General features: G+C 49.0%; 7 protein-coding genes across 7 annotated transcripts; 3 read left to right on the top strand and 4 right to left on the bottom strand.

Annotated features, from left to right (window-relative positions):
• Positions 1–1694: 1694 nt before the first annotated feature.
• On the top strand, positions 1695–3953 carry N7516_009082 (uncharacterized protein; the record flags this gene model as incomplete). Its single annotated transcript, XM_057221801.1, has 10 exons — positions 1695–2007; positions 2104–2290; positions 2351–2523; positions 2640–2867; positions 2933–3058; positions 3114–3229; positions 3303–3389; positions 3445–3561; positions 3620–3704; positions 3763–3953. 10 exons carry the CDS (start codon positions 1695–1697, stop codon positions 3951–3953), a joined length of 1623 nt encoding a protein of 540 aa, XP_057072073.1.
• Positions 3954–4250: 297 nt separating this feature from the next.
• N7516_009081 (uncharacterized protein) lies at positions 4251–5820 on the bottom strand (the record flags this gene model as incomplete). The annotated part of the gene is made up of 4 exons (XM_057221800.1): positions 4251–4298; positions 4351–4987; positions 5453–5558; positions 5616–5820. The coding sequence occupies 4 exons, from the start codon at positions 5818–5820 to the stop codon at positions 4251–4253; spliced, it is 996 nt and encodes a 331-aa protein (XP_057072072.1).
• Positions 5821–6990: 1170 nt separating this feature from the next.
• Positions 6991–8823, top strand: N7516_009080 (uncharacterized protein; the record flags this gene model as incomplete). The annotated part of the gene is made up of 1 exon (XM_057221799.1): positions 6991–8823. One exon carries the CDS (start codon positions 6991–6993, stop codon positions 8821–8823), a length of 1833 nt encoding a protein of 610 aa, XP_057072071.1.
• Positions 8824–10070: 1247 nt separating this feature from the next.
• Positions 10071–15008, bottom strand: N7516_009079 (aminophospholipid-translocating P4-type ATPase DNF3; the record flags this gene model as incomplete). Its single annotated transcript, XM_057221798.1, has 1 exon — positions 10071–15008. The coding sequence occupies one exon, from the start codon at positions 15006–15008 to the stop codon at positions 10071–10073; it is 4938 nt and encodes a 1645-aa protein (XP_057072070.1).
• Positions 15009–16216: 1208 nt separating this feature from the next.
• On the bottom strand, positions 16217–18619 carry rfeF (uncharacterized protein; the record flags this gene model as incomplete). The annotated part of the gene is made up of 7 exons (XM_057221797.1): positions 16217–16588; positions 16644–16711; positions 16763–17619; positions 17718–18145; positions 18262–18315; positions 18424–18546; positions 18614–18619. 7 exons carry the CDS (start codon positions 18617–18619, stop codon positions 16217–16219), a joined length of 1908 nt encoding a protein of 635 aa, XP_057072069.1.
• A 355-nt stretch (positions 18620–18974) lies between these two features.
• Positions 18975–19660, bottom strand: N7516_009077 (HD domain-containing protein; the record flags this gene model as incomplete). Its single annotated transcript, XM_057221796.1, has 3 exons — positions 18975–19224; positions 19273–19486; positions 19534–19660. Coding segments are annotated over 3 exons (591 nt in total), but the record flags the coding sequence as incomplete, so codon positions are not given.
• Positions 19661–20245: 585 nt separating this feature from the next.
• Positions 20246–20884, top strand: N7516_009076 (uncharacterized protein; the record flags this gene model as incomplete). The annotated part of the gene is made up of 4 exons (XM_057221795.1): positions 20246–20417; positions 20480–20510; positions 20571–20749; positions 20790–20884. The coding sequence occupies 4 exons, from the start codon at positions 20246–20248 to the stop codon at positions 20882–20884; spliced, it is 477 nt and encodes a 158-aa protein (XP_057072067.1).
• Positions 20885–20917: the final 33 nt, after the last annotated feature.

Genomic DNA, 20917 nt, shown 5'->3' with positions numbered 1-20917 from the left:
AGGAACCAGTTAGTACACATTGAATTGGGGGAAGGGGGTATATAGTTATCCTGATCAGGGCACTAAGGTTGTTCCTAGGAAACAGTCAGTATACATTGGATTGGGGGAAGGGGGTATATAGTTATCATGGTTTGTTGTCACAATGAATGATAGCCAAGAGGAAGGCTAAGATGGTTGGTGATAGTAGGCATGGCGGAAGCACAGTGGACTGTCATGATGGATGGTCATGATGGATGGTCATGATGGGTGGTCATGATGGGTGGTCATGATGGGTGGTCATGATGAATGTATGATAAGGGGTCAAGGTCATAGTGGATGCTTAAGATGACAAGGCCTAGAGTGCAGAGTCGACGCCATGGATGGTCCTACTATCAGGATGCCTAGAAAAAAAAGTCAGCGTGTCTTCAATCAACAAGAGAAGAGGGGATACTATTGTAGATATCTTATATTCGTGAGGGAAGGTCCTATAAATAAGTAAGCATATGTATTTCAAGGTTAGGGTAGGGAGATATTTATGGTAGGTGGGTCATGGTGACTGGGGACTATGGTGAAAGCTGAGAAATAGCAGAGAGATATGAAGACGGAAGAGAAAAAAAAGAAGAGAGAAGCCGGGGGGGAAGGGGTATTTATACCTTTCCAATGACTATAATGCAAACATTGAATCTGTTCGAATTTTGACAAAATCGATCAAATAGGAAAGAAGAATCTCGCTAAAGCAGCTGCAAACATTGAACCTGTTCGAATTTTGACAAAATCGATTAAATAGGAAAGAAGGACCTCGCTAAAGCAGGTGCAAACATTGAACCTGTTCGAATTTTGACAAAATAGACCAAATAGGAAAGAAGGACCCCGGCAGGCAGGTGACTACTTGCAAACATTGAATGAATCTGTGCGAATTTTGACAAAATCGATCAAATTTCATCTACAAATGGATGTCCCCCTGGCCTGGGAATCCTTGGCCTTTCGAGGTAGACATAGGGTGGCCGAGCGTGAGAATGTCAATGGGCTTATATATTGAAACACCAGTATCTGATCATATGTTAGAATAATCATGCTAAGACTTGCGTAATCCGGGTGAACCCCTTGAGGCTCAGGTCGATCTCACAAATTTGTTTGGGGGCATAACAATGACTTCCGGCAATTAGGTATCCTTTCATTGTCAACATCTGTCATGTCGAGAACTATAAGGGCAGAGGCATCGTCCTTTAATAGTTGCATATGTTCGAGTTTATGTTGTTCTAGCACGTAAGATACCAAGGGATTGCGTCTTAGCACGTAACCGTGAGAAAAGCCCATATCCGTCAGCAAAATACTTTCCAGTCCACTGGTCTTTCCTTGACCTCAGAGATAGGTGCAGGATTTAAAGGAAAATTGCAAATTGCGTGAGTATTGCGCAAGATTACACCGGAGAATCGCCATGTCTGTATGCTAGGGACCCGGTAGATGAACCTATAGAACGTAATCAACATTAGTTTCGGGCTTAATGACTATCTATCTCCTCAATTGTCGCACCCCATAGTGGGATGATTGTAGTATCTCTCACTGACGCGATTAAAAGGTCCGCTGAGGACATACAAAGTATTTCGCTAGTTGTATAAGATCGGTAGAATCTCCTCTAATCCCACCAAAAAGAAAACCTTGTACAGTTATCAATCTGCGCAGTGGGTGTTCCATCACCACACTCCCAAATCACAATGGGAACCACGGGTGATTCTCAACAAGTGACGACTGCCTCGGTGCACAGCATAGATGATGCGGAGAACCAGAGGAACAACGCCCAGAGAAATGATGTTGTAAATCCTGTTAGGTCATGGAAAAGTTATGTATGGGATACATGGGACCTTCCACCGGATCAACGCTGGCTGCTTTTCAAAGTAGATGCTTTCGTTCTCACGTTCGCATCTGTTGGTTATTTCTTGAAGAATATCGACCAAACGAATGTCAACAATGCATTTCTCAGTGGCATGGAAGAGGATCTCGAGATGTTTGGCAATCAACTAGTGACTAGTATGTGCTTTCGCTCTCGTCTAAACCGCTTTTTCCTGTCCTTCTTTTTGTAAAAAAGTCGAGTCGCTTTCTGGCATTCACTAACGAGTGCTACAGGCACGTCTATCTGGACTGTGGGATATGTTATTGGTCAAATTCCGTCCAACTTGTTGTTAACCAGAGTATCCCCTCGATGGGTCATCCCGTCGCTGGAGCTAGGATGGGGACTCGCGACTATTTGCACATCAAGCGTCAAATCGTACAACTCCCTGTATGCTTTGCGCTTCCTTGTCGGACTTTTTGAGTACGTCGATATCCCAAGATTATATTTACTGTGAGTGACCGGTTACTGACTCGGTTATAGATCGGGGTTTTACCCCGGCATCCACTACTTACTGGGATCATGGTACACACCACGAGAAATTGGAAAGCGGGCTATGATCTTCTGGCTTGCCGGTTCAGTTGGCACTTTATTCAGCGGTTTTCTCCAGGCCGCCGCATATACAAACCTGAATGGAACACATGGTTACGCTGGATGTATGTGACCGCAATCCTTCTCACTTTTCCCTCTCAGCTTTTGGTTTCGAGCATTCCTCCCCTTTGCCTCAAGTCAAACGGAAACAAAGGAAACAGCCACTGACTGATGAAAATAGGGCGCTGGCTTTTTATTATTGATGGTATCATTACGCTACCGCTTGCGCTCGCTGGATATGTATTCTTCCCTAACCTACCGCAAAGTGGGAAGAGGACATGGTGGACAACGGAAGAGGAGCATCTTCTGTCAATCAAGAGAATGGATAATATTGGACGTGCTGGCAAGAAGCCCTTGACCAAGGAAAGGGCGAAGGCAATCCTGTTGAGTTGGCATACTTATCTTCTTCGTGAGTTGTCCTCTACCATGCGTCTTTCTCATCCTGGAACTATACTGACGATAACCCATACATAGCATTGCTATACATCATCTGGAACAATGGCTACCTTCAACCTGCTATGGGCTATTGGCTGAAGAGTTTCAATGCCGACCCTCCTCCTGTCCCTGGGAAGAGTTACACCGTTGCACAGATCAATAACTGTGAGTTTGACTTCGGGCCCTTCATCTAATCACAAATAACTAACTCACGCACAAGTACCTCTTCCTACGACCGGTGTTCTCATCGTGATGGCCTTGATTTGGGGTTGGCTGTCCGATGGGCCATGTCGCGGCGCTCGCTGGCCATTTATTTACATCGGTGCCGTTATTACTGTGAGTCAAGAGAGGCTACATCAGTCCAGTTATTTCCATACTACGGTAGCTAACGATTGCCTCTATTCCGCAGCTCATTTTCGCCGTCTTGTTGAAGACTCTACCATTTTACACAAATCTCAAGGGCCGTATGGCTGTTTATTGGCTGAGTAATATTGGCGTAAGTCTGCAATTCCGTGAAGTGTTCAATCGTCACATCTTAACGGTGCTTTTAGGCTGGTGCCGGTCCTTTAATCTTGAGTTGGATCAACGAGATCTGCTCCGATGATACAGAAAAGCGAGCGTTGCTTGTTGCTATGGCTAATGACTTTGCTTATGTTGTACAAGCCGTCGTGAGTCTCTTCTGCTCTTATCCTCTCTCAAGTACAATACTAACTAGCTTGAACAAAGGCACCCAATTTCGTGTGGAAAACCACAGACTTCCCCCAGGCTCCCAAGGGATATACCTGGTCAATCGTACTTCAAGTATTGCTCAGTAAGAAGCTATTCCTTCTCCATTCGAGTCATATTCCCTACTGACAATATCTTTCCAGTCTTATGCACCGCAACAATTCAATTACTTTTGTGGCACGATAAGAAAAAGGCAGCAAAGGCAGAGGCGGGTCTCTCAGTTATTGACCCCCTCGAGTCATCGTCTATAGAGGGAGATACATCGGTAACATCAAGACAGGACAATGGAAAAGCGGCTAGCACTTCTCGAATCAAACAGGTTGGCGAATATTAATTCAAGTCGGCACCCAAAGGCTTGAGATGTTGGGGTTGACAAATCAAAACCGAGTATACCATTCTAGTCGAAAAATCTATGAAAGCTTGGCTGTTGCCCTCCTACTATTTGGACTCACTGAAGAGGTCTAATCGAAAGTTTGCAATAATTTAACTACTAGTATATCACATCCGCAAATATCTCAGACGGATTCAAAAACCTTACGCACCTTGATACATACTGCGGGGTTCTCCCGACATTATATAGACACGCGGTCGATCACCAACTCAAGTTAAATGTAGAAGATTACAGGATGATTTATATAATAAGATAGTCATGTTGTTGCTCCGATCCCGAGTCACGAGTCTGCAGAAGTCAGCTAAGATCAAGTAATCATCCGATAAAGAAGCTAACTCACAAACCACCCCCATGGAATATTGCTGCTGTCATGTTTCGCCTGTCTGCCTCGACCATCCCAAACGGATCTCAGCAGTGAAATTGACACATGGTTACCCACACCACCATGAGCCCGGATATGGTCAAATCGCAGAAGAACATAATGCCGAGCGTACGGGGACAAAGCATCAGCCCCAGCCATAAAGAGCGGCATGACCACCAACTCGATCAGACGACACTCAGCTGGGATTTCCGCTAGCGAGTCCAAGATGGCCGTCACCGAACTTTGTATCATTGGCGCTTCAGCCGGTTGGGTCACATCCAACAAGCGAGATGTATGTAGTATGCATGCGTGACGGAATGCCTCGGCAACTGCAGGCCAGCGGGGATCATCGTTTGGATAGCTGTCGGTTTTTAAATGCCACGAGTAGAGCTCATACCGGTAAGCGTTGAGGAGTCGCTCGTATTCTGGCGTTTCTATCTTGCCCGTCGCATGTGCCTTGGCATGTTCTATGACGTTGCCCATTATCAGGAACATATCGCGCGGACAGCCATTGACGCGCTCGAATTTCAAGTCGCTTAAAGTGGCCACGGCTTCACGGAGCTTGGGGGAGAAGCATAGTCGTCGTGGGTCTGCTAGTGAACGGATGATGTCCAGCCTAGTAGGGTACGCGTCAGCACTGAGTGGTCTAACCCAAGAACGATGGGAGCCCACTTGCCATGCGAGATTTCCTAAGAAAAATATAGTTCGTTCATCCTCTCTGGAAAGGGTATCACATAGGCCCAACTGGTTGCAAATCGATAGGGCACCTGTAATATGAACTCCATGGGTGGAGATGCCCGATTCGAAAATCTTCATTCAGATTCAGCCGTTAGATTCTGTGTCAGGATCGGGTATCAAAATGTAATATTGGTAACCCACATCCTGGAGTAAAAGTATCTGAATAGTAACGAAAATCCCATCGCGTTCATTTTCATCCAGCTCGCCAGATATCCCATTTCGGAGGGTTTCCCCAAGGCAGCGTATAGCTCTAACCCGATATTCAACAGCCAGTGTTTCTCGCAGATATTCATCTTCATTGTTTATTCCTATATGGCATGCAGTAAGACCTAGAACTGCATACAGCAGGCCTATTTGTTCGTAGGCTAGCGGCAAAACATAAACTTGATATGGGTTGTCCGCGCCGGCAGCTGGAAGCGCGATTTGATGTGGACATATGACCTGGTCATCTAAATATCCAGCAGTCAGTCAACGGTTGTTTGTTACCGAGAATAAGGTAAACACACAATGTCTTAGCAGCACCTCCGTCCGTTCTAGCATTAATAAATCGTCCAACTCCACGGCTCGCCCTTCTCGCCGTGGCCAGGGATGGTCGGGGATTGGCAGTGTTGGTTCGATATCCTGGTCCTCGCACAAGGCCAAATTACTTAGATGTTGCTCATCAGATTTTTCATGCCTGCCATCTGGATAATCGGTTTGTTGACTCGTCATAATATTATCACGACTCACAACAGGGACTGCCCTATTCTTCCACTTGCCCCGGGTTGCTAGCCCTGCGAACCGGAACTTATCCGGATATCCTTTGCATTCAAGGCCTTTGCTAATGCATCTTTGGCAAACGGGTTTTGTCCGGTCGCATCTGCGACACTTTTCACGACATGTTATACAAGCCGGGCCTGATGATCGTCAGAGCTGCATCTTCCCGGTGTATGTTGCACAAACCTCCCGGGGGCATATCTTGTCTCACTGGGTGACGAGGTTAGGAGGTTGAAAAAAAGTGTATTCTCCAATTCAGTCGACCTACAATGATGGAGGAGAAAGGAGGATGTGTCAATGGCAAAACGAAGGCCGGGGATAAAGCCACGTGACGATTTCCGTCGTTACTTTGGTGATTGTCGATTTTCCTTTCCTTATATTCCCTTCCTTATATAGTTGGAGATAGCATCTAATGAACTGATATTGTATTTTATACTCCAATAATCTCCTATGTGATGAAACGGTAGAGTGTGGCCTTGTTTATCGGGCCTTCAATAAATGGTGTCCCCTAACCTTGCCACAACAAACAACAAATATCATCTTTCTTTCCTCCTTGTCTCATTGAGACCTATACACATCATCCAGCCTTTCTTAGACCCTCATGGTTCCACTGTAAGTACGTCGTCCCTACGCGCTGTGATTGACTAGCGTGGGCGGCAAGACACTGGGCTTATTGGATCTCGGGAGAGTGCGCCACCAATGGAGGGACAGAGACCTGAGGTGCCCGTTTTTAGCCGCCATATTTCGAACGGTGCTTGCATATAGAAATGTTAGTGTCGTTTCATCATATGCACCTAGCGACACTAAGCACTATCTTTAGGATGCTCTACTCTCAACATGTGAGGCTCGATCGTCTTGGGCTCCTGTTTCTTGGGATCTACGATTCAATTTGAGACCCCAAGAGACTCCGGTGTTTAAGAATCAGCCATGCAGATCCGAGTCTGTTGTGAGATGGTAGGCCCATGCGTTATAAAGCTCCTCAAAGCCCTTGACGCACTGATTCTTAGTTGGGCTGACTCTAAATACCCAAAGCATCTCTGTCCCGTGGGAATCTAAGCGCTCCCTTTCTCTTCTACTATTATAATACAGCTCTAATATACCTCTATCTGAGGGTCTCCTTGTATCATGCGACGAAGCCCATATACACATGAGCCCAAACCTTTATTGGTGTCATCGAAAAGCACTGAAGACCATGACGAGCAACCACCATCTAACTCCTGGATCGAGCATCTTCTATTTGTCCTCCTCATTATCCCTTTGACGTTAAGCATTCTTCTGGTATACAGCGATGCCTCCAGCTGGCTCCTTCCAGACAACCTATACGCTTTTGTGAATACCAATCGAACATCAGTCCAGACAGGAGTCCAGATTTTCGGTGCTATCCTGGCAGCTATCGAGGTCTTTGCACTTTGTCGCCTGATCAACTTGACAACTCGTATTCGATTTACACAAAGTCCAGTCTCCCTGAACGTGCTTGAGTTCTGGTCAGCAGTGTCAACTCCTACGAACAACTTCTCTCTACCTTTCTGGATGATTGTCATCACGGTGCTTTTCGGAAATCTATCTGCTATCATATCAGCACTATGGACTGGTGCATTGACACCGGCAGATGCAATCGGCACCCAAAACTCTTCCCTTTTCATTCCAGATTGGTCCAATATAAGCTTAATCAAAGAATACCCCGCCCAGATCGACAAGACAGGGTTGTCAATTCGCGAGACAAAGGGTTACTTCACCTACTCAGTAGGCATGGCGTTACTAGGCTCACTTCTATCCTCTATGAACTCCGCCTCCCCAATCCACGGCGGCGTTCGCAATCACCCCAAATTAGACAACACCCGATACAATTATCACGGCCGGTCTTATGGGGTTGGAGCAAGTGCCGGCCTCTCGGACGACAATCTCGTCGCCATACCGTACGCGAGGAACTACACCTTCACGGAAACAGGCCTCGATGCCTCCGTCGACTGCATACGCAATACAAGCTCGATGTTCGTAATCCAACTCCTTCCACAAACCACTCTCCACGCTGCTCGCGGCTTCCTCCCCGATAGCAACCTCAGCGCACCCGAATACTCGATCTACATTGGTCGAGGGAACGAGGCAATAGTTGCGCTGGGGGTAGCAGCGAATCCCACCGAGCACAGCGCAAAGCGGTACATGGCCATTGCCTCGGGGAATTACTACGAGAATCTGAATCAGGTGCAGTGTGCCGTCACATTCACGCCGACAATATTCAATGTCTCAGTCGATATCCAAGAACGGAACATCACCGTTCACAAAATCAGGTCTGGATCATCAGCGGGGCCGGTCCATGATATCGATCCCCATCACAATATAACCCATGTCGTCATGCGACAACTCGAACTCATCTCCAATGATCTGACTAGTTACTATCGCTCGACATTTGGCGACGCCTTCAACGGTAGCATTAGTGATTACCGTACTTCCGTGGCTGGTGGGAATCTATCGGAAACACAGATTGTGATGAAGGGAATGGAGAACGCTGTTACATCCTTGGTCGATGATATGTTGGTTGCGTATGCCTCGGCGCAATTGGTGGTCAGTGAATTCCGGAAACCCACACCTGTAGTGGTTCAGGTCGCTGCTCTCCGAGTCGGATCGCGGGAGTATGTCATTACCAGTGCGGTGATTACGGGGTTGATTGCACTTCTGGTTATTGGGGAGGGTATTCGAATGCGATGGTGGAAGGATCTTCCGTCTTTTGATTATCAGGATAACCGAGCTTTGGTTCTCGGTGCGTCTAGGGGTGGAAAGGGCATTGCGGAGTATGTTGAGCAGGTGAAATGTAAGGATCTTGGTAGAGTTCCGGTGATTTGGAGAAAGAGCGAGGAATCATGGCATCATGGGGAAATTGTTTTCCAACCTATGCTGGATGAGCCGGAAGATGATATTGAGAATACAGGATTAGAAAGGACTTCAGTCGCTTGGATATGAATATCAGTTGACGATAATGGTGTGGTGCGATGTATATAGCGAGTTGACTTTACATAAAAAGAATATGAATATCAGAGAGCTATGTGAGATACAGGTTGCTCATACCAAATGAGGACTCAACACCTGAGTGTCTAAGAATAAGAATTGATATCCAAGCACGTGAGAAAAGACCAGGAGTTTGCCTTTAAAAGAGTGAAGTTCTACCCTTCTACCCTTCTCTTCCAACTCCACCCTCTCTACAAGTACGGCTGGCCCTCCTACCAGCCATACTCACCATCTTGGACTTCTTATCCAACATAACATCCTTGGATATCCAATCCATAACCACGAAGGAATTTGATGGATTCAACTTCCCGAGCCTTTGAGCACAAATTTCACTATCTCAAAAACCACCAAATCCACAGCATAGCTCCTGCAAAGAGCCTTCCAAGGCTGCGGTCCGGGTAAAAGGGTTCTAACACCAACGATAAGGAGTCCATACTGACCCTTCTCAACAATGTGAAGGTTAGTTTACTTGATACATAACTAAAGGCTAGACCATAGTTAGATTATACTAACGAAGACCTCACTATAGGTTGATCATGAGACAGCCGTCAAATCTCTCGGAATCTCAAAGGCCGCATGTCATACGTGATTCATTCGCGTCCAACAAAAGTATGGGTTGAAGAAGGGGAGTAGCGCCTAGAAACCCACACCGTGAACAAACACCCACCATGGTCGACGCCGAGATGGAGAACATATTCTCACCCTCTTGAACCAATATCTACTATACTGAAATCTACTGAAATCTACAATACCAACAAGACAAAGACTTTCAAATGTCTATGTTGTAAATTAAAAATAACTGCGAGGTAAAAATGTATGTACTGGACCTCAACGACAAGTAAAGTGAAGTAAAGGGGCAACTCACACGTATGCAACGAGACTGGGATATGGAACGCGAAAAACCAAACTGCCAACGATATGAGTCGGGGTATCTTGGAACTGACGGTCGACTGTGCAACAGACCGAACAGCGAACAAAAAAATGAAAGAGAGAGCACGAAAATGAACCAAAAAATCAAACCAACGCCTTGCGATGCCCGAGGGAATCGTATGATAAGTGAAGGACAGATGCAATCGCTATGAGAGAAAAGAGGGTGAACGAAAAAAAAAAAATCACAGCAGAAGGAAAGGAAAGAAAGACAAGGTCCCGTCATACATACAAATCAAGTCTTCAATGTCGAATCTTCAATCTTGAATCTTGAATCATTTGAGCTGGCCCTTGCGCACAGCACCATAGCCCTTACTAAAGAGTTCCTGGATCTCAACAGAGCGTCGACGCCCAATAGCGTCTTCGGGACAAAGGAGCCCAGACTGGCGACCTCGGTCCGTCTCAGCATTGCGACTCGGCGCACTGCTGTTGTGACTAGCCGTGGCGCTGACGTTGGCGCTAGTAACCCCACCGACCTCGAGTTCCCTGGTATCAGGCTTGGTATCCATGACGCGGGGGCGGGCGAGCAGCTCGCGGACCTGGCGTTCGCGGGCGTCCATCTCAGCCTGCTCGGCGTTATCGCGGGCGATCTCGAAGCTTGATCTCTTGGTACCGTGGTCCCAGCCCTGCTGGAGTTCCGATGCGGCTGCTTCTTCGAAGCGCTTGCGGATTTCGAGATCTTGTTCGTATTCTTGGAAGAGGTCGACGTCTGTTGGGAAGAAGAGGGCGCGGAGGGTTGAGACGGCGAATTCGAAGAGGAGGACTGCTGAGACGGAGAGAAGGAGGACGGTCCAGAAGAGGAGGTTGTGGCCGGAGTGGTGGATGAAGTTGGAGGGGAGGAAGTAGATGCCTTTGCCGGAGGACATTGTGTATTCGCGATCGAGGATTAGATCCCACATGAACCAGCCGCCGACGGAGATTATTATTACGATAAGCGACATGTAGGTCTTGTTGTGGACTTCCAGGGCTTGGAGTTTGACGTTGATGACGATGATGCAGGCGGAGAAGGTGAGTAGGCCCAGGGAGAAGATGTCATTGTCGCTCGGGTTGATTCTTGCGAGGCCAAAGAGACTCCACATAGTGAAGAAGATTATCACTGCCTCACAGGTCGCCATGAATGACCAGCCCAGGTAGAGCCGGATATTGAAGCCGCCGTGCTTTTGACCCTTGGTGTAGAGCTCGGGGACAGCTAGTAGTGTCGATGCTGAGAGGTCTTTGGTGAAGATACCCAGGAAAATGACAGCGAGTGAGGTGAACAGCGTGTTGAACATACTCAGACTCCACGGCTCATACAAACTGGTGCCCGTGTAGCCATTCCAGCGCTGGTATAACGCTTGAGTCAGGTAGAACAGCATTTCCTTCCAGAATGTGCCGAGTGTGTACTTGCAAGCACGCATATAGTTCCACCGGCCGTGCACCAGAAGCAGCTTGAGAAGGAAGCGGAACTGCGCGATCGAGTAGTCCGAGATACGTGCTGCTTGCAATCCCTCCTTTCCAGTGATTCCGATGCCCACATGGGCCTCCTGGATCATAGCGATATCGTTGGCGCCATCTCCAATGGCAAGCGTGATCGCATCGGTAAGTTGTTTGCGGATTGATCGCACCAAGAACGCCTTTTGCTTTGGGCTCGCTCGGCAACAAATGACCGAGTCTGCCTTAACAGCCAGCTGGAAGAACTGTACGCGCACCACCTCATTCGCTTCGATCAACGACAGCGTCTGGCCATCAACCACAACCACAGAATGTGCCACACGGCCACGGGTAATCTCCTCGATAAGATGCGTTATCGTTTCCTCGACGTCGCCAGTCTCTTGGTCCAAAATAGTAAGTGTCGAGTACTCCTTGACAAGACGACACGAGTGGCCGACATTGATCGCAGTCTCCCGCTTATCACCAGTCAACATCCACATCTTGATATTGGCTCGTCGCAATTTGTCAATAGCCTCCGGCACGCCCTTCTGCAGCTTATCCTCAATAGCAGTAGCGCCAGTAAGTTCCAACTGCTGCTCAATCTGCTCACCGGCGTCCTCGATCTTCTGCTGTCGATCAACGAGGCTAGTGCAAGCCTCGTGGTAGGCAGTTTTCCAAGTCGTGTAGGTCGCTTCATCCAAAAACCGATGGCCATACAACAAAGTCCGCAGGCCATCAGTGGCAAAGTCGTTCAGATGCTGGAAGCAGCGCTCGAAAATAGCCGCGTCGTTGACAACTAGTGCCTCCTCCACGAGATCCTCATCGTCTTCGCCATGCGTGGAGCTTCCAGAGTCCGAGATCGCACCCGAAGGTCTACTCATCTGCGCTGAAGGCCGAGGGCTGTAGTACTCACTATCACCCTCTCTGTTCCGGATACCACCATCCGTCTCCCGGTCGCGCAGCCAAACATCGATACTGGCTCGAAGAGCCGAACCCTGTTGGCCAGTAATGGACGAGCGTCGATGGCTAAAGCTAGGCCGGGTCATACTGCTCCGAACAACACTATTTTTCCGGCTGTGGTGTTCACTGTTACGTTGAATGACCTGGTTCGCCTCGGCATTCTTGCGCCTGCTGGCTCGACGCTCGATTTCATTCGCCTTCTCGCGTGCCAGATCGGCCTGCTTGAGGAGACGCATGAGTGTGGTATCGGCACCTTTGCAGAATAGGCAAATGCGCTGGTCAGGCATGCGAACAACAACGGACATGCGCTTTCGTGCACTTGAGAACTCGATCACATCCATGACCTCGTAGACTTCGTCGGTGGTGGCTCCGTCCAGTCCGTTCGGTTGTGTGCGGATGGTCAACGTGTTTGATTGACGATCCACGACCAGATATCCGAGTTCCTGCGCTGCAAGAACAAGAGCTAACTCGTCCGGGGAGGCAGCCTGGAAAGTGGTGTTTCCGTTCGCGTCTTCTTCGGGAATACAAGTGTGACACAGAGCCATAGACAGAATGAACAGTTTCGCCTTGCGGGCAAAGATGGTGTACGGCTTGCGCTGAATATATTCGAGCATCTCTTCGGTGCGGTATGTAGTAGCCGAGCGCCCAGACTGACGTAGGGCATCAAGAGGCCCAGAAACATTCGATGGGCGGGGCATCTGAGCCTCGGAAACATTGGACTTGCGGCCCATTGCCTTCTTCCCCTTTGTGCTCCGTTTCTTGTGGATCAATTTGGTATGGTCGCCTGCACGAGCAGCCTCCTCCTGGAGGTCGGCGTCATGTAACCACGCAGTTCCAGCCACACTCATCTTGCGGAAGCGCATAGAGTTATTTGTAAGCGTGCCGGTCTTATCGGAGAAGATGTAGCTGACTTGACCGAGCTCTTCGTTAATAGTGGAGGTGCGCGCCTCGAGCGGGGTGTCGGTTTCGGGGTCGTACATGTCGATATCGTTTAGAAGCAGCATCTGGGCAACTTTAACGATTTCCATACTCACGTATAAGGAGATGGGAATCAGGGTGTTGAACATAATCAGGAACGAAGTGAAAATCGGGCCATAGGAAACGCTAGCGTTTTCAAGATACCAAGAATGTTGCTCCACGTCCTGAGACCAGAACTTGTAGGCCACGGTGCAGACAACCGCTAGGATAACGACCAACACCACGATCAGCATTACCACGCGGTTGACCTTCTCCTGGAGAGCGGGCCTCTTGATTCGCGGGTTCTTGTTGGCGTTCATGCGGATCTTGCACTCCTCGCCAGTGTATATCACCATACCCAGAGCACGATCAGTGTTGCGGAGGATGCTGCCACGGTAAACAATCTCGTTGTTGGTCAAAGGAAGTTTCTCCTGGCCATTGACGGTGACGTGACCGTCAAACTTATAGAGATCCAAATTGGGGTCCTCAACAACAAAGTGCAAGGAGTTGCTGTTGATGTCCTCCACAGTCGAGCACACCTTGGACACAGGCTGGCAAGCCTGTTTATTTTTCAAATTTGTCTCTCCGTCGAGAGCCATAGTCTCAATATAAGCGACGCCGTTAGGTCCGTTGGCGTGGAGGAGAGCAATATCAGCAGGAATCGGCTGGTCGCGCACAAGTTTAATAACGTCGCCGACACGAATCTCCTCGCACTTGATCCGCTCCCAATCTTGGGCGTTGCTTATCATGGAGGCACCGTCCTGAACCGTCCCGTGGCCTGGGCGGAGCACCCAGGCATCCCGATTATTCTCTTCCTTGTCCAAGCGATACCGGCGCCAATCATCAAATCCTTCCTTTCCCATTGAGATACCAACGAAGATTAACAGCGGAACGATGGTTGTGTATGTTCCAGTTGTACTCAGGCCAGGGATCATCTGCAGGATGGCGACAATCAAGAAGTAGAAGTTGGCGACTTTGGTGAACTGGGCGAAGAATTGACGGGGGAAGAAACTCCAGAGACTGTAACGACTTGAACGAATGAAGTTACCGATATAAGGCTTCCCTGTGCGTTCATCAATCATGGAACCCACCATAGACGGATTTAAGTCAATGTGGCGCCCATCCTGAGTAGGAGGAATGTCCTTGATGCGCAGAATGAATTTCTGGATAGAGGTCATAACAGCCTGGAAACGTGCGACAGCCACTGCAGTGGTCGCCTTTTTCCGGAGCCACTTCTCCTGGGCCACAGACACGGAGAACTGCTCCTTAAGACCCTTCTCCGAAGGATCAGAAGAGACATAGGGGGAAGCATCCTCCCTATGGGTCGAGTCGAGCGTCGCAGTCGGGGCGACACTCAGAGAATGCTTCTCATCGACGGCAGTGAGCGTCTCAGCAGCCGGGGCCTGGGCGGGAGTCACATTAGACGAGGGCTCCTTGGCCTCACCCAGCTCAGCCAGGGCGAGATTATCGTTCTCCGTCGAGTTGATGGTCTTATTAAATATGCTGCGACGGAGCGAGTATCCACGATTTCGCGATCGAGACCGACCGGCGGACTCAGGACTCGGCGGGGGAATGGGGGAGAGGGTCGCATTTTGGGTGGCACTGGGAGGCGAGAGCGGAGAGGTGGGTGAGGGAACGGGTCGAACTGGAGGCGCCAGCGCTGTGTCGACGGTCAGGGCGCGGGAACTGGGGCGTCGGTCCGAGTTTGTCTGTCGCTGTTCCTCGGCCGGCTGGCGATCGAGATCGGTTGAGAAGCGCACATGTTGGGAGGAGATGCGCCGCTCGGAGTCGGAGAGGGTTCGAGACACAAGAGAAGGGCGTCGGAGGATATCGTTCTGGTCGGGTTGGGTGCCCTCCGTAGGTTCTGTTGGTTTGTCGTTGGACATGACGGCCGTCGAATTCCAGTCGAATTCCTGGCACGAATGCGCGGGACCGACGATCTCGGTACTTTTTTTTTTTGTCCTCCGATGTTGCTAGATCGTTCCTTTACTAGCTTTCCCCCTCAGAGTAAAATTCAAGTCTTCGATTGAATGCACTGATCAGAGAGTCATTCTTCTGCTGTTCTTTTTAGCGGGGGAGACGAGTTCCCCTGTCGTAAAATGAAGGTGTTGCGAGGGTTGAGCAAACGAAGGTAATCCCGTCGGACGCAAGGATAGAAAGGAAGGGCGTAATGATCGTGTCCTATACGGAGTAGAGAAGACAAAGAAAAGAGGCCAAGAGACTAAGAGACTAAGAGACTAAGAGAGTAAGAAGCTGACAGACTTGGACTAAAAAAACCCGAGAGAGCAATAGCCAAGACCAAGTGAGGAAATGGCGAACCCAAAACGGCCTAGTGGTTCAACTCATATCCAGAAGGCGTACTCCGTACGTACAAGATCTACAAGAATATCTGAAGAGACAATATGATAGGCAGACATATTCTAACAAAACTGGAGTTAAGTGGACATTGGAACATCCCTAAATGTTCCAAAACGTCTTAAGACCCTCCCAATCCCCAAAACCGTTCATGGTACGGAGTACTCCGTACAAGTGTTGGGTAAACGCGTAAGATGCAAACGCTTACGCCTGAGCACAGCCCCATCTCCCAGACTTAAATTAAGAATCGTCGAATCAAATGCGATGGTTCCTCGCTGCATTGGGGCGACATACGAAGGGCCCCGCTAGATCCAGATCGGTCTTCTTTCTTATTGGTTGGTCTCACATTCATTGGACCCTGCAGCCCTATTGCAGATGAAAAATGGAAATGGAAGTACAAAGTACAGCATACATACAACATACAACACATGTTGTAGTAACATGTTCCCCTCTTTTTAAATAGTTAATTACTACTACACTTACTTACTTACTACTATATATGTAATATAAGCCATGTACAACTTGGACTGATTCGGAGGGTTGCCTTCCAAGGTTGGCCTAAAACACAAAAAAAGTTAAAACCCGTCAGCCGAAAAAAAGGCGTCCAGTTTTGAAAAGATAAAAGATAAAAATAATATTGCATATAAAAGTTCCACGGTTGGGTTCAGTTGATTCATGGAAAGTACCCCCAACCACAACCTTCCCCTCAAAGCCTCAAGGCGAATGACATCACATCCCCTCAATAGCGTGGCTGTCCACCATACTGGTAACCAGGCCCAGGCTGCGATCCATACCCCTGTTGCTGACCATAGCCACGCGATCCCTGGTAAGGAGGTTGCTGGGGAGGCTGCTGGGGAGGCTGTTGCTGTTGGTATTGACCCTGTTGACCCTGCGGTGGGTAACCCGACTGGGAACCATACGAAGTCGGTGGGGCACCAGGGGGCGGACCATACGGAGGCTGAGCTGGACCCTGGGGTGGAGGTGGGCCATATCCTCCTCCTCCTCCGTACTGGCTGATCGATGCAGGTGGAGGTGCATTTCGACGTTCGTTGTCTCGCTCATCCTTGGTATCGTAGGAGGAATCAATAGCACCAAGCATCAGTTTGGCACACTACGTAGACAGTCAGTTCAATACTAGGCAATGATCAACATAATGAATCACTTACCCAAAGCTCCCGAGTGAGATGCACTGGTGGGTTAGCACGGGACATCTCATCCTGCTCAACCTCGAAGTCTAGACCATCGCGTTAGTTAGGATCCACCATGGATTCCACGTGGAACTTACTGGAGGTACAGTCGATCAGGTGGCCAATATGAGGGTCCTCGTCCAGAGAGCCCAAAAAGTCACGAGCCCGCTGATCAGTTCCCACCTGCGAGAACTGGAAGGATACGGAGCCGGGTCCATAACGGGTCCGAGACGTCTCCTCCACCGCGTAACGAATGACATCACCCACAGCACCGTGAGGTTCGCCAGCAGGCTGTCCGTCGGTGATAGTGATCACCAGCACGGGCTTCTCGAGACGGTTGGCCCGGGCGGGTTGAACAATCATCGGGTCAACGACCTTACTCTTCAGGCTGGTGCCCAGGGGGGTCAGGCCCGAGAAACGGACTCGGGACACTAGACGGTTGACATCCTCTGCGTCGCGGATGCCGTCGCCCACCTCACTGGAGTTCATGAATCGGACAGAAATACCGTCTTGGTCGAAGGTAGATGCAGCAGTAGCCACGATACCCAGGATCTGTCTGAGTTGATCCTTTCGGAGACCCTTCTCTTCGAATTCAATGGATCCACTGTCATCGACGTAGAGAATCACGTCGAACAGCGAGAGCTTCATGACATCGGTCGCAACCTCCATGGGCACAGCCCATTCATGAATCAGTCTGTTGAGCTTGCCCGGTGCTTCAGCGGCAAGCGTCTGAACAAGCCGGTCCAGTCGCTCCGGGGGGTAGAAGCTTTGAATATTCTTCTCCTGGATCGTGGAAATCAAGAGCGATCGGTAAGCTGCGACTTGCTGCTGGGTAGCCGGGGGAGCTGCAGACGGAGGGCCGCCACCGGGTGCACCATACTGGCCTGGTGGTGGTCCTGGTGGGGGGTCCTGGTGGGGGTCCAGGACGACCTTGGCCACCGGGGTATGGAGCTCCCTGGATAGGGTAAGGGGGTGCCTGGTTCTATTTCCCGTTAGCATTCTTCTCCGGCCATAAAATATTCAACAAAAATTCGACGTAAGATCACGAAATACAGAAACAGGCAGTGGTGCAGGGCAAGGGGTATTCTGTACATATGAGGGCTGCTGTCCGGGGTATTGTTGTTGTCCGGGGTATTGCTGTTGTCCAGGGTATTGCTGTTGTCCGGGATAAGGCGACTGTGGAGGTTGCTGTTGACCCGGATAGGGCGACTGTGGAGGTTGCTGTTGACCCGGATAGGGTGACTGTGCAGACTGTCGTCCTGGATAGGGCGAGCTAGGAGACGCATAGGGCGGCCCCGGTTGCTGGCCGGGATAAGGCGAACTAGCGGATGCATAGGGCTGGCCTTGTGGTGGGGGTGGAGGCGGGCGGCCATAGCCCTGAGATTGCTGAGGTTGCTGAGAAGCGGGGTAAGGCGTGGATGGCGGAGGTCGGGAATAGGGAGCTGATGGATTCTGTTGAGATGAGCCGCCGTATGGATAGCCTTGGTAAGGTGCCGACATGGTTCCAGAATAATGATGACCGTGGAGGGGTAAATCGTGGAAGTGGGGGGAAAAAACCACGAAAAGCAAAAAGAAGTTAAGAAAAAATATGGCTTACCGATCCCTGGGGGGCTGGGGATCCTGAATAAGCCTGATATTGGGGCTGTTGACTCTTGAGAACATGTTAACACTTTTCCTCTTTTTTAATTTTTTTTTTTACTATGACGTCGAACTACGAGTCATAGCAGAAACAGGTGCAGAGATGGGACATATGACTTACCGATCCACCAGCCTGCAAGGCTGCAGGAGGACCCCCAGTGTATCCCGATGGAGGGGCACCTCCATATGAGCCATTGTTCGCCATGTTCTGGCTATTCTGAGCTGCGGCGATTTTCTGAGCGAACTAGAGGTGATGGGTCAGATTGAGGGGTTCCCTAAGAGTTGTGGAAAGAGGAATCTAGAAGACTTACACCCATGTTAAACTGGATGGAGAAAAGGAGAAAAAAGGTAAGACACAAGAAGTTTGAGTATCACGAGAGAATTCCACAGTTTCGATGACGTTGGCTGATGTGGATAGCCCCTCTCCAGTTGGCCAAGTGAGGCTGAGCTGTTGTATATGTTGGGTACTTGAGAATACTCCACCCCACACGTGTCCTTACGAGCACACAAAGTATCTTGAAGTACTTTCAATGAAATCACCGTGTCCATATATTCACTAATTATTTCATACCTCCAAGGGTTTACTCAGTGAACGGTCGACTAGAAAAACTAGCTAAAATCGAACATATACAGGCATCTAAGCTCGGATTTCACCGATACACTATATCTCCCTCATATTTCACGGAGTAAATGCGCGATGATCATGTCCAGATATACTCCAGCACGGGGTGTGATGGCCTCAACTCCCTCCAATTTCGCCGCATCATCCCACAATCGAAGTGAAACCATATCGTCTCGAAGTGGATCTTCCTCGAAGGTTTTGAGGTCCGCATCTCGGAAGGGGCCACCTTGAAAGGCCAACGATTTCTGTGAGGCAGATGATAGAGATTCGTAGTATCCTCGGTCAGTAGCAGTCAGGTACCTAAAAGGTGAGACTATGTTCGCAAAAGACAGGAGAAAGATCACATACCGTTTGGCTGCAACATGACTATTTACCAAGCGACACACTGTCTCGCTGAATCGAAGAGCTCGAAGATATGATGCCCCGATAGCTTCATGGCCGACCCGGCCGACATTTTCCGTACTTTGGCGAATATTCATACGAACCTCCTTGGTGGATTCTAGCGGAATAATTTGACCAATGTCGTGTAATAAAGCCGCAATTACCAACTCATCATGAGCATCTAGCAGAATGTTAGTGACTATGAGAGATCTTGAGAACAATACGTACCCGCTTTATGGGCCTGATGAGCCGCCTGCAGACAGTGTTCTAACTGGCTAATCGACTCCCCGATGTAGTCACCTTGGCCATACTTTTCTAGAGCCCTGATCAGGGCCTCTGCCTTTTCCCTTGGGTGACTGCTGATTCATGATGCAATTGGATTGAATAGTAACATCGTTGAAAAGGACCAAGACCCAGGCAAACAAAAAAAAGATGAAAAAGAGAGGTGAAAGGAAGCATTTATATACGCTAGAGCCATTTCGTTACATTTCCGGCCCAGTTAGAGGGTATACTAAAACGGGAGCTCGCACTTTGTAGATAGATCGAGAAGTAAGTCGCCGCACTGGAAGTCCTTAGGTCGACAGTCGCCCTTCGCACCGAGATGAGTGTTTTTTGGAGATGAAATATAGATCCCATGTAAAATGCACAAGCACATGAGTAGATGATAATCTCCGCTAGGCTTAACCTTCAGGTAATAGCTCTGTTATATACTTGGGTATGCCCGGGGGAGCTCAGACCCCTAACTACTTAAGTACTACATACCCACAGGCAGATCTCGCACTTCCCACCGAGACTATCGTGTCTTGATTCTTAGTTGTCATTGGCCTCCATTAGGAGTAATTCATTATTAAAGCCATCGAGGACACTTCTATAGATATGAATGTCTTCCCACTGCCACTGGTAACATGTCCGCATTAACTTATTCAGTATCCTTGTCAATATGGCTACATCTCCCAGTGACTCTGTCATGAAAAAGAAAGATCCCAAGGAGCAAGTCTTACCACCCAACTGGGACATTGAGCAACGAGAACCCGAGAAGAAACGCTCGGGTGTGCTCAATGTAGTGGTTTCCGGATTGGCCCTGTTCAGTGATGGATACAACGCTCAAATCAGTACGTGTTAATCTATCCTTCCAAATGTCCTCATTCTCTCCTATATACTAACCGCGTGATAGTTGGCTATATGGAGCCTTTGTTCTCGGTCCTGTGAGTAGCCCAGTTTCCGAAATAATTCTGCCTGTATTCACTGATCACTGATGAGTCCAGCTACATGGACGGAATGTCTTCGACTATAAAGTCGCGCCTGTCGAACTCATATCTCATCGGTGAGATATATGGCATGCTTTTCTTTGGCGTCCTAATTGACCGCATTGGTCGTCGGACTGGCATTGTCGCCGCAATGGCGTTTCTCATTATTGGAGTGGTGTTGGCAACTGCGTCTCATGGTAAATCGCAACTAGGGTATGTCTCGAGAACTAGAGACAGAGGATGCCAAGTTCAAAGCATATTTAGAAGAGAATGGGTATGATGTGAGTTTGTATGGCGAGGCATTGGTCGTCAACGCCCGGGCTTCGACTTAGCCTGGCAGACAAACAAAATATAGATTTCAGTAT

The sequence above is a fragment of the Penicillium verrucosum genome (genome assembly GCF_028828655.1).
Source record: "Penicillium verrucosum strain IBT 35672 chromosome Unknown utg000003l_segment0_segment0, whole genome shotgun sequence".
Classification (NCBI taxonomy): domain Eukaryota; kingdom Fungi; phylum Ascomycota; class Eurotiomycetes; order Eurotiales; family Aspergillaceae; genus Penicillium; species Penicillium verrucosum.
Note: the sequence above shows the minus strand (reverse complement) of the source record. Positions and strands in the feature narration are given on the sequence as shown.